Here is a 15520-nt window from a genome sequence, read left to right on the forward strand (position 1 = left end):
ATCTAAAAAAAATTAGAGCAATACTCTTAACATAGTTATAGGGTCTATGGATGTTTGAAATTCGGGAAATTTAATTTATGTGAGCCATATTGAATACTTGGTTTTTAATTTGATACAGATGTAGTGGGAACTAAATCTGAGTTAACCTTCTCTCTCTTTGTTCTTTTTTTTTCCTCTTTGTTCTTTTAAATACAGGGTGAACATGGACAATCTTGTGCCAAAATGCTTGTGAATCGAGCACTAGGCCGCTGGAGGCAGCGTATGCTTCGAGCAGATAATACTAGTGCTATAGTGATCTGCATTTCTCCAGGAGTGGACAGCCAGGGAAATTTCACCAGTGAAGATGAGCTCTATCTGAACCTGACTGATAGTCCTTCGTATAATAGTCAAGAAACCTGTGTGATGACTCCTTCTCCATGTTCTACACCGCCAGTCAAGGTATACAGTTCTCTATAGTATTTGAAGTTTTTTAATAGAATTTCTTTGGTTAGTGTTGCCTGAAAAGTTTTTAAAATTCTTTGTATCATAGGATTTTGGATTCGAACTAGGTTCAAGAAAGTGATGGATCTTTGTCATATAACTTACTGTCATTGATTCATCTTCCCATCAGTACAGTTCTGCATGCCAGGGGTGTGCCAGGGGTGTGCTTAATAGAAAGGAGATGTACATTAACAATATTTTAACAATCCCCTTCTAATACTATGAACATTTGTAAACATTTAAGTTTGTGAAGTACTTTTGTATATATTTCATTTGAACCTCATAAATGGAATGGGTAACTAGTGCAGATATTCCATCTTATAGATAATAAGACTGAGAGATTAAGCAGTTTGGATAAGATCATACAGACTACAGATTGAAGTGGGCCTTAGGATATTAGATCTTAGAACTGGTTGTTTAATAACATGGACAAGAAACATTATTCCTCTTCTTAGATAATTTTGAATGAGTTTAAGATATGCTATGAAGTAAATTTAAATGGTACTATATTTCCCTTTTTATGATTTCATCCCAGTATTTTCCTACTAAAAATTAGTAGTATTGATAACTGCTTTGTTATATGTGGGACTTCTGAGAATGTGCTTTTATTTTTGTATTTTTGAGAGAGAGCATGTGTGAGTGAGGGGCAGAGGGGAATAGGGTGTGAGAGAATCTTCAGCAGGCTCCACACCCAATGCAGAGCCCAACACCAGGCTCAATCTCATGACCTGAGCTGAAACCAAGAGTCAATCACCCAATCCACTGAGCCACCCAAGGGCCCCTATATAAAATGTTTTTAAAATTATTTCTGAAAATCTGGAGACATAATGATCTAATAATAATAAAGATAAGGAGATTTATATATACACTAACTTATATTTAGGCATGGGTAGTTAACCAGTTGGCCCCACCAAAATATAGGAAAATATTTGGAGCCATTCAGAATAATTAGTGATGTTAGCTCTGACCTAACAAGTAAATAAAGACAAATATCTGCCCAAGAAATTGTGTTTTATTTTAATTGACAACCATGAATACACATGTAATCTCTTGCTTTCTTTTCTTGGTAAAATAATCCCATATTTAGTAACATCTAGGTAAATAGAATGACATTTTGGTCAACTTAGTTTTTAATACTTTACCACATTTAGAGTAGGCATTTGAGACTAGGTTTATCTATTATAGACATGTCAACTTCTGTATGGATTCTAAGGTATACAAGTAGTCAGATCTTTGCTTTGGTATGAATAGGGTAGAAATCCCTCTGTTTAAGTGATATATTATTCTGGCACACATTTTTCTCTCTCCTTTCTTTAGGGTGAAACTAAAGTTAGATTTTTGTTTGCTTTTGGTTATTTTAGACTTTATTTATTTATATGACAGAGAATGAGAGAGATTGCACAAGAAGGGGGAGCAGCAGGGAGAGGGAAAAGCAGGTTCCCTGCTGAGCAGAGAGCCCGATGAGGGGCTGGATCATGACCTGAGCCAAAGGCAGACACTTAACTGACTGAGCCACCCAGACACCCCAATATAGTTGTTTTTTTAATAAGCCAAGAGTTATTGGAAGGAGAAATGAGGAAGGGAGTTCTTTCAGAAAATTAACATTTAGTTTCAGTTGTGTTCTAGGCACAATTTTCAGTTAGTTTTAATGTTGGATTATAAGATTGGTAGAGCAAGGTAGTTGATCTCTGAAGTAGTGAAACTTTTAAAGTTAGTGTTTTTAGGAGGTAATCTTTCAATATTACATTTTATGAACATGTAAAAAAGATTTAGCAATACAGGTAATTAATCTGGGATGAGTCTGAGTAGTCTGAGCAATTGCCTGAGCTAACAGATGCAGTGTATTCCCACAGAATGCCAATAAAAAGAGCAGGAAAAGGGAAAGTTCAAGGAGGAAGTGGGGGAGGAGAAGCCAGCACACATGTAGTGTCAGAATAATAATCTTGTGAATTTAAAAAGACAGAACAGGGGCACCTGGGTGGTTTAGTTGGTTAAGTGGGTGCTTTTGGCTCAGATCATGATGTCTTGGTCCTGGGATCGAGCCTTGCGTTGAGCCCTGCCTTGGTCTTCCTGCTCAGTGGGGTGTTTGCTCCTCTCTCTCTTTCTCCCCTTCTGAGCCTCCGCACTTCTTTTTCTCTCTCTCTCTCAAATAAATAAAGTCTTTAAAAAAATAAAAAGAAGGGGCACCTGGGTGGCTCAGTGGGTTAAGCCGCTGCCTTCAGCTCAGGTCATGATCCCAGGGTCCTGGGATCGAGTCCCATATCGGGCTCTCCACTCAGCGGGGAGCCTGCTTCTACCCTGCTCCCTCTCTCTCTCTGCCTGCCTCTCTGCCTACTTGTGATCTCTGTCTGTCAAATAAATAAATAAAATCTTTAAAAAAAAAAAATAAAATAAAATAAAAAGAACACAACAGAAATTAAATTGTATTAACTCTGAAATTGTTCCATTGGTTTTCTTTTATAAAGGAATTCCATCTAATATCTAACCTTGTTTTACAAACTAGAGCAGCATGTTCTATTCCTACCAGTGGCTTGGTTATTACTTTCTTTCTTCTGCCTAATTTAGTGATGTGACTGGTAGTAGGGAGCCTTCTCTGTCTGCCTGGTCTTACGGTAAATCCTTTTTTCTTTATTAAAGCAGGACAAACTCTGGCTCAACAATTTCTTATGAGTAGGTATAGTTTTCTGTGATTATCCAGAACATGCTTGTGACCAGGGTAGGTATTGGAATCAACCTATTGCAAAAGGATGAACTCACATACATCTCTTGCTGATATTTTTGAAAGCCATATGTAAATATTCTGGATTGAAGACTATCCTGTTACCCTTTCTCAACACTGATACTTTGAAACAAGGTTGCTACCCAATACCTAGTCAGTGTTAAAATAGATAAGAAAAGGGGCTGGGTGGCTCAGTTGGTTAAGCGTCTGCCTTTGGCTCAGGTCATGATCCCAGGGTCCTGAGATCGAGCCCTGCATTTGGAAGGGGGGTGGGTTCCCTGCTCCGCAGGGAGCTTTCTTCTCTTTTTCCCTCTGCCATTCCCTCCCATTTGTGCTGTTTGGCTCTCTCTTACTTCTCTGTCAAATAAATAAATCCTTAAAATATAAAATAAAACAGATAAGAAGAAATGTGGTTTCAGTAAACTATGCAATGTAAAAGAAATAAATGAATCAATGACTGCAGAAAGAAAGAGTATTTTCCTAGTAAAAAAAAAGAAAAAATCCACAAAAAGCAGCAGCAGCAATCTTTTTGAGGCAGTCCCAAATTAGGAACTGGGGTTTCTCATCTCCAGTTTCCAGTTGACCTAAAGTCAATACGGTTTTTCCCATTAAAGCATGTTCATGTTTATGGTGAGATTGAAATGCTTTTGGGTGGCTTAAATTTCCCTTTTCTTCTCAATTCTAGAACCATTAAAGGAAACATTCTTTTTATAAGTATACTTTTCTATAGAATTTTTTTGAAAGGCATTTATTTCTAAGGGATTTTTATATCAGAGGAAGACCAGTAATATGCTTTTATTTATCCTCTACAAAAGAGTTTACTTCAGAATATATTAATATTTTAGGGGGTATAGCTCAGGGGTAGAGCATTTGACTGCAGAATATATTAATATTTTAATAAATGATTTGATTAAAAGAGAAAAAGATTTGAGGGAAATGTTATATACTTGAGGGAGACAGTATTTATGCTTAAATTCTGTTCTTGAGGAACTGTTAACAATGATTTTATAAAATATTAGTACTATGAGAGATTTGGGTTTGATAGGAAAAATATTCTGAGTATATGTAGATCTAGGGCACTGTATCTAAATGAGTGGTGCATATCTAAATCAAGCTTTTAAAAAAAGAATACCTGAAAGTTTCTACATAATTTTCATTTATTTATTTGAGAGTTGCCCCAGCCATGTTCTCTAGATTCTCAGACATCCTGCTGTTCTCAAGTTCTAGAACAGTCTCTAGTGTTTGGGTGATAGGTACAAAGCAACAATATGAGTTTGCGGTATGACATTATTGCTTTAATGTTGCACTTTACATTTTCTCTACTACTGAATATTCAGAAATGAGAATATAGAAAAAAATAAGTGGGAAATCAACTAACCAACCAAATTTTTCACTTATTCTAATGAAACTTCATCTCGTCTCCTAATGGTTAAGCTGAATTCTATGATAAATTATTTATTTGGCTTACCTTTCTTGTTTTTTAGTCACTGGAGGAGGACCCATGGCCACGGCTGAACTCTAAGGACCATGTACCTGCCCTTATTCGTAGTAATGCCTTCTCAGAGAATTATGTAGATGTCCCAGCAGAGATAGCTCGAGGGAATGTCCAGCCAGCAGTCATACCTTCAAAAGATCCAGAGCCACTTGAAGAAAATTGCACTAAAGCCCTGACATTAAGGATACATGATTCTTTGAATAATAGCCTGTCAGTTGGCCTTGTGCCTACCAATTCAACAAATACCATCATGGACCAAAAAAATGTAAAGATGTCAACTCCAGGTCAAATGAAAGCCCAAGAAGTTGAAAGAACCCCTCCAGCAAACTTTAAAAGGACATTAGAAGAATCCAATTCTGGCCCTCTCATGAAGAAGCACAGACGAAATGGTTTAAGTCGAAGTAGTGGTGCTCAGCCTGCAAGCCTCCCCACCAGCTCACAGCGAAAGAACTCTGTTAAACTTACCATGCGACGCAGACTTCGGGGCCAGAAGAAAATTGGAAATCCTTTACTTCATCAGCACAGAAAAACTGTTTGTGTCTGCTGAAATGTATCTCAAAAATGTTTTTCTTTCAAACTTAGGATTTAAGAGGGCTTTTTGAAGTTGGTGCGGAACTTGAACTTTTTTTAAGGGGACAAAATAAAAATAGTATACAGTTTGACTTTTTGGAATTCAGCAGTTTTATCTTGGCCTTGTTCTTGCTCGTATTATAAATGTGAATTTTGTAGATGTTAGAGTATAAGTTGCTGTAAAATGTGTGTAAATTTGTATACTTCACACAAACTCAGTCTCTTACTCTGATACACAGTAAATTTAACAACAGGGCTAAAGGTTTAAAAAAAAATCAAAAGAATCTATTAGATTTTAGAAATACATTTAAACTTTTAAAAATGCTTATTAAGAAATTTGTATAAGTCACTTGTGATGAAAACTACACAACTTTTTAAAGTAAATTATTAAGCAAACTGGAAAAGTGATGTATTTTCATAGTGACCTGTGTTCCACTTAATGTTTCTTAGAGACAGCTAGTGTCTTTTAAAAATTATTTTTTATTTCTAATTTCATAATTCAGAACTAAATTTTTCATAGCAAAAGTGTTGAGCCATGCTGAAAGTAGCTTGGTGTTCGTCTCCCTGTTCTAATTAAAATACTATGCAGTATCTCTTAATTCAGTAGCATTTTCTGAAACCTTAATCATCAGCTATACTCCCCAGATCTTTGGAGTAGAAGGAGGTGTGTTTGCCTAAAAAGGTGTCCCTCTCAATCATCCCAGACACTCAGTGGCATTATTAGGTCTTAAACTAGTTACTCTTTTCTCGTGTTTGCATAAAATATGTGAAGTTTTTCTTGCTATTTCAATAACGGATGGTGCTGCTAATTCCCAACATTTCCTAAATTATTTTATATATCATACAGTTTTCATTGATTATATGGATATATGTTTGTTCATCTAATAAATCAGTGAACTGTTCCTGATGTTGCTGGATTTTTGTTGGTTTGTTTTAATGATACAAACTTTGTGTTTTGCCTTGATCATGCTTTAGAGTAACAACTTAAAAATATATGTAATGTTTATTTTTGCACTCTTCACTTTTTAATTTTAATTTAGAATACATTGCAACAGGCTAATTATCCACAATAGAATATGGTTAAGTTAGTTATGGCTTAAAAACATTTTGATGAGATACTATGTTGCACTTAATACAGGAAAAAACCAAGACACTTAGAGTCATTTTGGTGTGATGAATTGTTCTACAATAAGAAAAAATTTGTTTATTAATTTAGAAGACCCCTTACTAAGAGATTGAAGAGTTAATTCATGCATTCAGTATCCACAGTATGCTGGGAGCTATGCAATTGGAAGCATACCAGTTTTCAGTAACAAGTTTGAGAACCAGGGGTTCAGGTAAAACAATTGTGGCTAGCTCCTTAAGAAGGATTTATAGTTACCTAAGAGGGATTTTTTTTTTAGGGTTTTATTTATTAGAGAGCATATGAATGTGGGGATAAGGAGAAGCAGACTCCCCACTGAGCAGGAAGCCTGGTGTGGGGCTCAATCCTAGGACCCCGAGATCATGACTTGAGTAGAAGGCAGATGCTTTACCGACTGAGCCACCCAGGCACACTGAAGAGTTTGTTTTTCAGATTTTTCCAAGACAGCGATACAGCCACTAATAGAAACTTTTTTTTTTTTAAGATTTTATTTATTTATTTGACAGAGACACAGCCAGGGAGGGAACACAAACAAGGGGAGTGGGAGAGGGAGAATCAGGCTTTCTGTGGATCATGCCCTGAGCTGAATGAAGGCAGATGCTTAACTACTGAGCCACCCAAACGCCCCCAGTAGACACTTTAGAAGTCAATTTATTGTGAAGGGTTTTTCCATCCTCTATTAATTATTTTTTTATTTTTTGTTTCTTTCCCATCTTTTAGACCTGTGATACCATTTTAGGTGCACCAACAAATCTGAATGTATATTAAAATTCATTTAGCCATTTTTACTTTTTCTGCCAGTGATTGTAAATCCTGTATCTACAAGAAATTAAAATTTCCACTTGATTAGAATAATGGATTATGTAATCTTTATTTTTCTGATACTTTTTAAAAAGATTTTATTTATCAGTACAAGCAAGGTGAGCAGCAGGCAGAAGAAGCAGGCTTCCTGCTGAGGAAGGAGCCTCATGCAGGACTCGATCCCAGGACTCTGGGATCATGACCTGAGCCCAGTGCAGACGCTTAACCAGCTGAGCCACCCAAGCGTGCCAATGTAATCTTTTTTTTCAAATCAGTTTTTTAATGTGAAAATGTTACTCTTTCCTAGATCACATTTTTAGTGCAATGGAGCCCCAATTCCATATAGTAGTAGCTATTAATACTAGAAACATTTTTGGTTGAAGACATAACTGCAAATGTTAATATTAGCACTTTTCTGTATCTGTTCCTAGGATTGTGTTTTGGCCTATTCTTTTTTTTTTTTAAACATTTTATTTATTTATTTGACAGACAGAGATCACAAGTAGGCAGAGAGGCAGGCAGAGAGAAGCGAAGCAGGCTCCCTGCTGAGCAGAGAGCCCAATGCGGGGCTCTATCCCAGGACTCTGGGATCATGACCTGAGCTGAAGGCAGAGGCTTTAACCCACGGAGCCACCCAGGCGCCCCATGGCCTATTCTTTAAGGAGCTGAAGATGTTATGCAATCAAAAGTAATGTTTTTTTTTTTTTTCTTTTATTTATTTATTTATTTATTTATTTTTTTTTTACCTCACAGAAGTGAATCACACAGTATTTATTTTTGACTGTCTCATTTCACTTAGCATAATATCTGCAGATTCATCAACTACATCTTCCCATTTTTTTTTCTTTTCTTTTTTTTTCTTTTTTTTTATTTTTATTTGTTTATTTACAGCATAACAGTGTTCATTGTTTTGGCATCACACCCAGTGCTCCATGCAGTACGTGCCCTCCTCATTACCCACCACCTGGTCCCTCAACCTCCCAACCCCCCCACTCCCCCGCCGCCCCTTCATAACCCTCTAGTTGTTTTTCAGAGTCCATAGTCTCTCATGGTTCATCTCCCCTTCCAGTTTCCCTCAACTATAAATTTTTTTTTCCATTTTATTTATTTTTTCAGCGTAACAGTATTCATTCTTTTTGCACAACACCCAGTGCTCCATGCAAAACGTGCCCTCCCCATTACCCACCACCTGTTCCCCCAACCTCCCACCCCTGACCCTTCAAAACCCTCAGGTTGTTTTTCAGAGGCGAACCATAAGAGACTATGGACTCTGAAAAGTAATGTTTTAATGTTTGTCTTTTATTTTCTAATTTTATTTGCCTATGTGATATAGATCAGTAGTATAATACATTATGGGAAATTTATGATTACGAAATGATAATGAAATACATTATGGGAAATTCCCTCCTCAGTTCCAGAGGCAGCCAGCATTTCCCTCATCTTGTGATAATCTGTGCACAGACAAGCAAGAGGTATTTATTTATTTAATTTATTTGACAGAGACCACAAGGGGGCAGAGAGGCAGGCAGAGAGAGAGAGGGAGAAGCAGGCTCCCTGCTGAGCAGAGAGCCCGATGCGGGGCTCGATCCCAGGACCCTGAGATCATGACCTGAGCCGAAGGCAGAGGCTTAACCCACTGAGCCACCCAGGCGCCCCGACGTGTTTACTTCTTAATTACGAAATTTTTCTCTGTCAGTATTTCACAGAGCCTCCTCAATCTTTAGTATTCCGATCTATGGATATAAGTTATTTAACTGTATTATTTAACCTTGTCCGCTGAAGGGAAAACATTTCTTCTTCATTCATATACACCAGATGTGTAAGATTTCCTACATCAAGCGATTCTCCAATTTTCTGTAGACATCAGCAGGGTATCCTACAATTCAATTCAGTTCTGACACTTACAGAGTTATCACCAGATCCCACAAGTTAAGGGCTCAGTGTCACAAGACTGCCCTCACTTCAGAAACTAATTCCAAGTCCTACGTTGTCACACATTTCTGACCGACTGGCTGTAAATCGGTTTGCACAACCCCCTCAAGTCTGGTAATTTTCTGCTAGAACAGCTCACGAGAATTCAGAGAAACATTTACTGGTTTATTATATACAAAAGTTACAAAAGATCTTTCTAAAAAAAAGATATACCAGGTAAGGTCCAGAACAGCGGTGTTCAGCATCACATTCTTTTTCTTCTTCCCCCACCCCCCCCCCCCGCTTTTTTAAAAAGATTTTATTTATTTATTTATTTGAGAGAGAGAAAGAGCACAGAGGGAGGTGGGGGGAGAAGCAGACTCACTGCTCAGCAGAGAGGCTTCATCCCAGGACCCTGGAATCATGACCTGAGCCTAAGACAGACACTTAACCAACTGAGCCACCCAGGTGCCCCCTTTTTTTCTTTGTAACTCTTTGTTTTTCCTTTTGTTAGAACATTTGATGTTATATTTCTGAGTTCTAAAATTTCCATTTGGTTCTTTATTTTTATTTTTTTCCCATTTGGTTCTTTATACCTTTGTTGAAATGTTCTGTGTTTTCATGCATGTCAAGAGAGTTCACAATTGTTTGCAGGAACATTTTTACAGTACTGCTTTAAAGTGTGTCGGATAATCTTAGTCATTTAGGTATTCCTTTCCCTTGATTGAAAACTAAAATATTAATGTTTATCACAGTTCTACGTGAAATCAGATTATTTCACCACTGCTTAAATCATGTGATGTTTGTGAGCATCTGTTGATTATTTTTTCTGGGAGTTAGATTCTCCTGGTTCTTTCAAAATTCTCTAAGTCTTTGATATGCGAATTAGGATCTGATCCTTGCTAGATATACTCTGTGAGGTCACTCTCCTGAGCTCCTCCTTCTCTATAGTCTCCATGGTATTCCCCCTTCTCTGGGGCTACACTTTTCAATACTCTGGGCAGAAAGCTCGGGCTTTAGGAACCATGCACTTCCACTACTGTGCCTACATTTGGTTCTCATCTATAAAATGTAGATAAGTAATACTACAGGCATATAGAGCTAAATAAATGTTACCCAATATTATTTTTATTAAATTTTTAGCTTCTCAAAACTGTTAATACAGACAAACAGTTAATTCAGGTTTCTCAGATTTTAAACTAGTTTTTATCTAGGGTTAGGCATGTTTGGGGGAGATAAACTATGCCCTGGGCATCATTAAAACAGCTGATGAAACTAATTTTTTGTCTTTGTCAAGAGTTTTACTTTTTGGTACCTTTAATTATAAGTACAAACTCTAGATTGCAGGGTAAATTGTTGGGGTTCTGACATGTAATTTTTCCTGTTAATAAAGAGAGTTTTATGGAGAATAGAAATGAAACAAACAATTCCTTCTGCTAAAGAGCTTACATGTTAGCTAAATAGACCATAGATTTATACATTAATCTACTAGAAAAGTTACAAAGTAGTACTAATATGTCAGAGATAAAGGGAAGCCATACTTCATGATTTGCCTGGGACAGTCCTACTTTACTTTTTCGCTCTGGGGCAGGGAGGGGGCAAGCAAGTATAACTGTTAATAGAGCCTCTGGTTAAGATGATAAATTACATGACTACTATATAGATACTAGTTAGTTTCAAGAGAATGAAAGGAAAGCAATCACCATAGTTTGCTGGGCCTGAGTATGAACTGGGTGGAGGTTGAAGGGCTCCAACATAATAAACAAACACTTAGAACTTCAAAGAAATGTGGGAAAATGCTGTTTTAGAAGCCAGTTATGTCATAACATGCAGGGCAGACAAATGGCAGGTACTACTGTAATTAGACAGAGATGAGGTGATATGATCTTTGTTGGTTTTGCTATTCTACAAAGTTTGGATTCTATTTCTTAGGAGATTACTACAAAAGGTAGTGTTCAAAAGTTGCAACCTAAAAATGCACCAAAGAAAGTCTATATAGTGAGTGATTAGTATAGTTTTACCTCACAATTGGAGGATTTTAGAGAAATGTGGTTTTTAAAAATAGATTATTTTTTTAGAGCAGTTATAGGTTCATGGCAAAATTGAGCAGAAGGTACAGATATTCCATATATGCCCTTTCCTAACTAGTTTCCTATCACTTTCTACTGCTATAACACATTTATAGTCTCCCTTGTCATAAAAATCCCCAATCAGAGGGATACAATTGATGAACCTATGCTTGATGATGGTTATTTTTTTTAACCTCTTTGGGGTTTTTTTTTTTTTTTCATTTCAATTGACTAGAAACTAAAATATTAATGTTTATCATGGTTCTGTGAAATCAGATTTTTTCACCACTGCTTGAATCATGTGATTATTGTTCATGTGTTTTTGGTGGCCAGGGTAAGTGAGGCAATGGCTTGCTTGAAGCTAGGAATCTTAATCCTACTGAAATGAAAATTCACAATAAAGTACAAACCGATCTTGAAACTGGTTTTCATATGAATAATTCCTTGACTTTGGGAGATTTTTCTGGAGATTTTTGGTTTTGGTTCGCAGGACCATAGGAGAGGCAATTTTAGTCCTTTGTGATTTATTATAATGGACCATTGTAGCAGCTGGAATAAGACAGAATTCTGGCTTGAAGTCACTCTTTTACACTGAAAATCGGTTTCCTCGCCGGTATTGCTCAGCCATAAGAACAGATGTTGAAAAGTTTCCCCACATCCTAATGCTTTGAAATGACTCATAAGCGGGTAATGTGTACTAAGTACCATCAAGTTATTTCCACTCAAAAAAATGATCCCCACAAATTTTGTTCGCTCTCTGTTTGAAGTCTCATGAGAGAATCTCACCCATTTTTGTGGAGAAAAAAATGGAGTAATTAGACATGGTTGGTTAATTCATAACTAGAACTAGTTAATTTGGAGAAGTGTCTAACTGGTTTTAAGAATTTGAAATTTATTCACTCCTCATAAAAATTCTAGGAGGCTCGGGGCGCCTGGGTGGCTCGGTGGATTAAGGCCTCTGCCATCGGCTTGGGTCATAATCTCAGGGTCCTGGATCGGCCCCGCCTCTGGCTCTCTGTTCAGCAGGGAGCCTGTTTCCCTACCTCTCTCTCTGCCTGCCTCTCTGCCTGCTTGTGATCTCTGTCTGTCTAGTGAATAAATGGAATCTTTAAAAAAAATTATAGGAGGCTCATAATAGTCTTTTTACAATTTATAAAGGAAGCAACAGAAGCACAGAAATTCACCCCCCTAAAAATGTACAACGTCACCGGTGTTTATCCTACCCATAAATGTCATCGCTTAGTTGTTCAAGCCCAAAACACAACATCATCCTTGATTCTTTTTTCCTTCTATCCTACAACCAACCCAATATCAATATCTTTCAATTCTCTCTTCCAAAATATTTTGAAGTTGGTTTCTCTTCACCTCTACTGCTTCACTTTGACACCTAGTTCTGGACTGCATCTTTGACCTTATCTACTCAAATAGCTTCTCTACTTGCCCCACTGCTTTCACTCTTGTTCCCTCCCTGACAACAGTTTATTCTATGTACAGTTGCTAGATTGATCTTTTAGAAATGTAAATATGGTTATGATACTTTCTGGTTGAAAGTCCTCCAACAAAAGATTCCCACACCCGAATAAAATTGAAACTCCTTATAATTCTGTACAAGACCATTCTCCATCTGGCCACTGCTTAATTCTCCTAACTAGTTGGCTATTGATTTCTACTTATTTCACTTTGCTTAAACCATACTGTTTTTCTCATTCCTCATCAGAATTCATTCCCTTCTTAGGGCCTTGGTACTTTTTCCTTTTATCTAAACTGCTTTTCTCTCAGAGTAGTTTTCTCACATACTTCAGTAAAGTCTTTGTTCAAATGTCATCTCCTGAGAGGCCTTTCCTGGATGATACTACCTAAATTAAGCTATCTATTTATCTGGCTTATTATGTTTTTTTTTCTATAGCATTTTACACTACTTGAATTTCTCTGTTTATTTCTGTCTTCCCATCATAATGTAAATTCTCTGGCTGAGGTAAGCACATTGATTTATTGCTGTACCTCTGGAGCTTAGACACCTCTGACACTTAACAGGTATTTAAATATTTGTTGAATGAATGAATGCATGAGCTTGTGTACAAGGATATTCTTTATGATTTTTTGTTTCTTTGTTTTTTCCATAGCTTTGTAGAGGAATAGTCAGCTATGAAGTTTAACAATGCATAAGAAACAGCTATGTAAACTGAATAAGCTTATATAAATGCTAGTTATCCTACTTGTGATTATTACCCTCTGGATTTCCTCTTTATTCCTGCTTTGGGTCTGGACAACATGAAAACAGTAATTATTTAATTCAAATAAGTCTGAATTTTGAAATACCTGCTGTATTCAGGGCGGTTAAGTGTTAAAAGAGATTCAGCAATGAAAACTTCAGTCTTCTAATGCCTAGGAAGAACTTAACTTTCTAGTTGGGGAAATTGAGATACGCACAAGGGAAACTCCAGGAGATTTCAAATACAACAAAGAGAGCAGTAAGAGCGAAAGGAATTTAGAGTGTTGGAAAGATTCTTCCATTAGTGGGTTTAATGTAGGAAGCAAATCTTAAAAGGCCAATGGTGCCCAGAATTTGTGTGTGTAGTGGAAAATAAATGTTCAGAATCATTTATTAGCCAATATGTTCAAACATTAGCCGGAGACATAGCACTTTGGGTGTGCTCTTTATTGGCACTGATAGAACGTCAAGAGCAAATGGATGGTTTCTCGGCTATATCTACAGCTACATCTGTATCTCTATCTATTCTCTCTCTCTAGTACCCGATTAACTGCATATATTCGTTGAGGTAGTTTCTCTACTCCATTCTCCATTGTGCTTAAAACTTCCTTAGAATTTTTAAAGCCGTTTCAGCCAATTTTTTACAAACCTCATGCCTATTAAAAAGTCATATCCTCATGGGACTGCCGTATTACTTTTGATAATACTTATGAAGTGCTTGAGACTTGCTGAGCGTTTGTTCAATAAATCAATAAATGTTATCATTATTATAAAAGAAATGCAGCCGACGCAGTGTCTCTAGCGAAATCGCGATCTCTTCCATAAGGGAGATGGAAACAAAGAAGGAGTCAGGCGGGCTCCACAAACCTCGTTTAAATTCACAGGATCGGGGCACCTGGGTGGCTCAGTGGATTTTTTTTTTTTTTAAAGATTTTATTTATTTATTTGACACACAGAGAGAGATAATAAGCAGGCAGAGAGGCAGGCAGAGAGAGAGAGGAGGAAGCAGGCTTCCCGCCAAGCAGAGAGCCCGACGCGGGGCTCGATCCCAGGACCCTGAGATCATGACCTGAGCCGAAGGCAGCGGCTTAACCCACTGAGCCACTCAGGCGCCCCGAGAAGAGACTCACTCTTTTTTTTTTTTTTTTTAAAGATTTTTTATTTATTTATTTGACAGAGAGAGAGATCACAAGTAGGCAGAGAGGCAGGCAGAGAGAGAGGAGGAAGCAGGCTCCCCGCGGAGCAGAGAGCCCGATGCGGGGCTCGATCCCAGGACCCTGAGATCATGACCCGAGCCGAAGGCAGCGGCTTAATCCACTGAGCCACCCAGGCGCCGGCTCAGTGGATTAAGCCGCTGTCTTCGGCTCGGGTCACGATCTCAGGGTCCTGGAATCGAGCCCCGCATCGGGCTCTCTGCTCTGTGGGGAGCCTGCTTCCTCCTCTCTCTCTCTGCCTGCCTCTCTGCCTGCTTGAAATCTCTATCTGTCAAATATATAAATAAAATCTTTAAAAAAAAATAAATTCACAGGATCACCCGCCGCGCCCCTCATTTATATCAATACCTCCTTGGCTCTAGGGCTGCCCACCTCGCAAGCCGGCCTAGGCTCCCGGAAGATAAACACATCGAAAAGGGCGGGGCAGGAGGCGGGTTCGGAATGGGTGAGTGGCCAGCAGAAAGTGATTGGCAGCTGCCATGTCCACGTGCTTTGAGCTTCGAACTAGCTGTCGCGAGAATTCGATGTAAACAGACCTGTCCCCCGACCTCAGGCTCCCAGCCCGAGACGCTCAGCTGAAGTGCACAGGAGCCTGCGGCATGATTCTTTTTGACAAAGCCACATAGCTGTGCTGTCTGCAAAGAAAAACAGACGTGTTTGTAACTCTCCCTACCTGCCTGCGTTCGCAACCGAACCTGGCCCCTCGGCATCACTCGAACTTACATACTGTTTTGTTGTCCCTTGGAGCCCCAGCGGATTGGATAAATTCAGGAGGCGGGTCCGCCTCTTTTCTTCTTGCTGGTTGGCGAAGCTGACCTCCAAGGGCGGCGCCCTGCCGTAGACAGTTTCCTTCTGGGATTGGCTAGAAAAGTAGTTCCGCTGAGGCGTGGTAGGAAGTGGTAGCC

The 15520-nt window shown here is 38.3% G+C and overlaps 1 protein-coding gene across 2 annotated transcripts in view; it reads left to right on the forward strand.

The window, feature by feature from the left end:
* Positions 1-6171, forward strand: part of PPM1D (protein phosphatase, Mg2+/Mn2+ dependent 1D) — a 44931-nt gene extending 38760 nt beyond the window's left edge. For both annotated transcript variants that reach the window (XM_045986494.1, XM_045986495.1), the window contains exons 5-6: positions 196-438; positions 4684-6171. In XM_045986494.1, coding sequence (XP_045842450.1) covers positions 196-438; positions 4684-5241 — 801 coding nt within the window. In that variant the 3' untranslated portion in view covers positions 5242-6171. The remainder of the gene's footprint in view (positions 1-195; positions 439-4683) is intronic.
* Positions 6172-15520: the final 9349 nt, after the last annotated feature.

The sequence above is a fragment of the Meles meles genome, chromosome 18 (genome assembly GCF_922984935.1).
Source record: "Meles meles chromosome 18, mMelMel3.1 paternal haplotype, whole genome shotgun sequence".
In the NCBI taxonomy this organism is placed as follows: Eukaryota; Metazoa; Chordata; class Mammalia; order Carnivora; family Mustelidae; genus Meles; species Meles meles.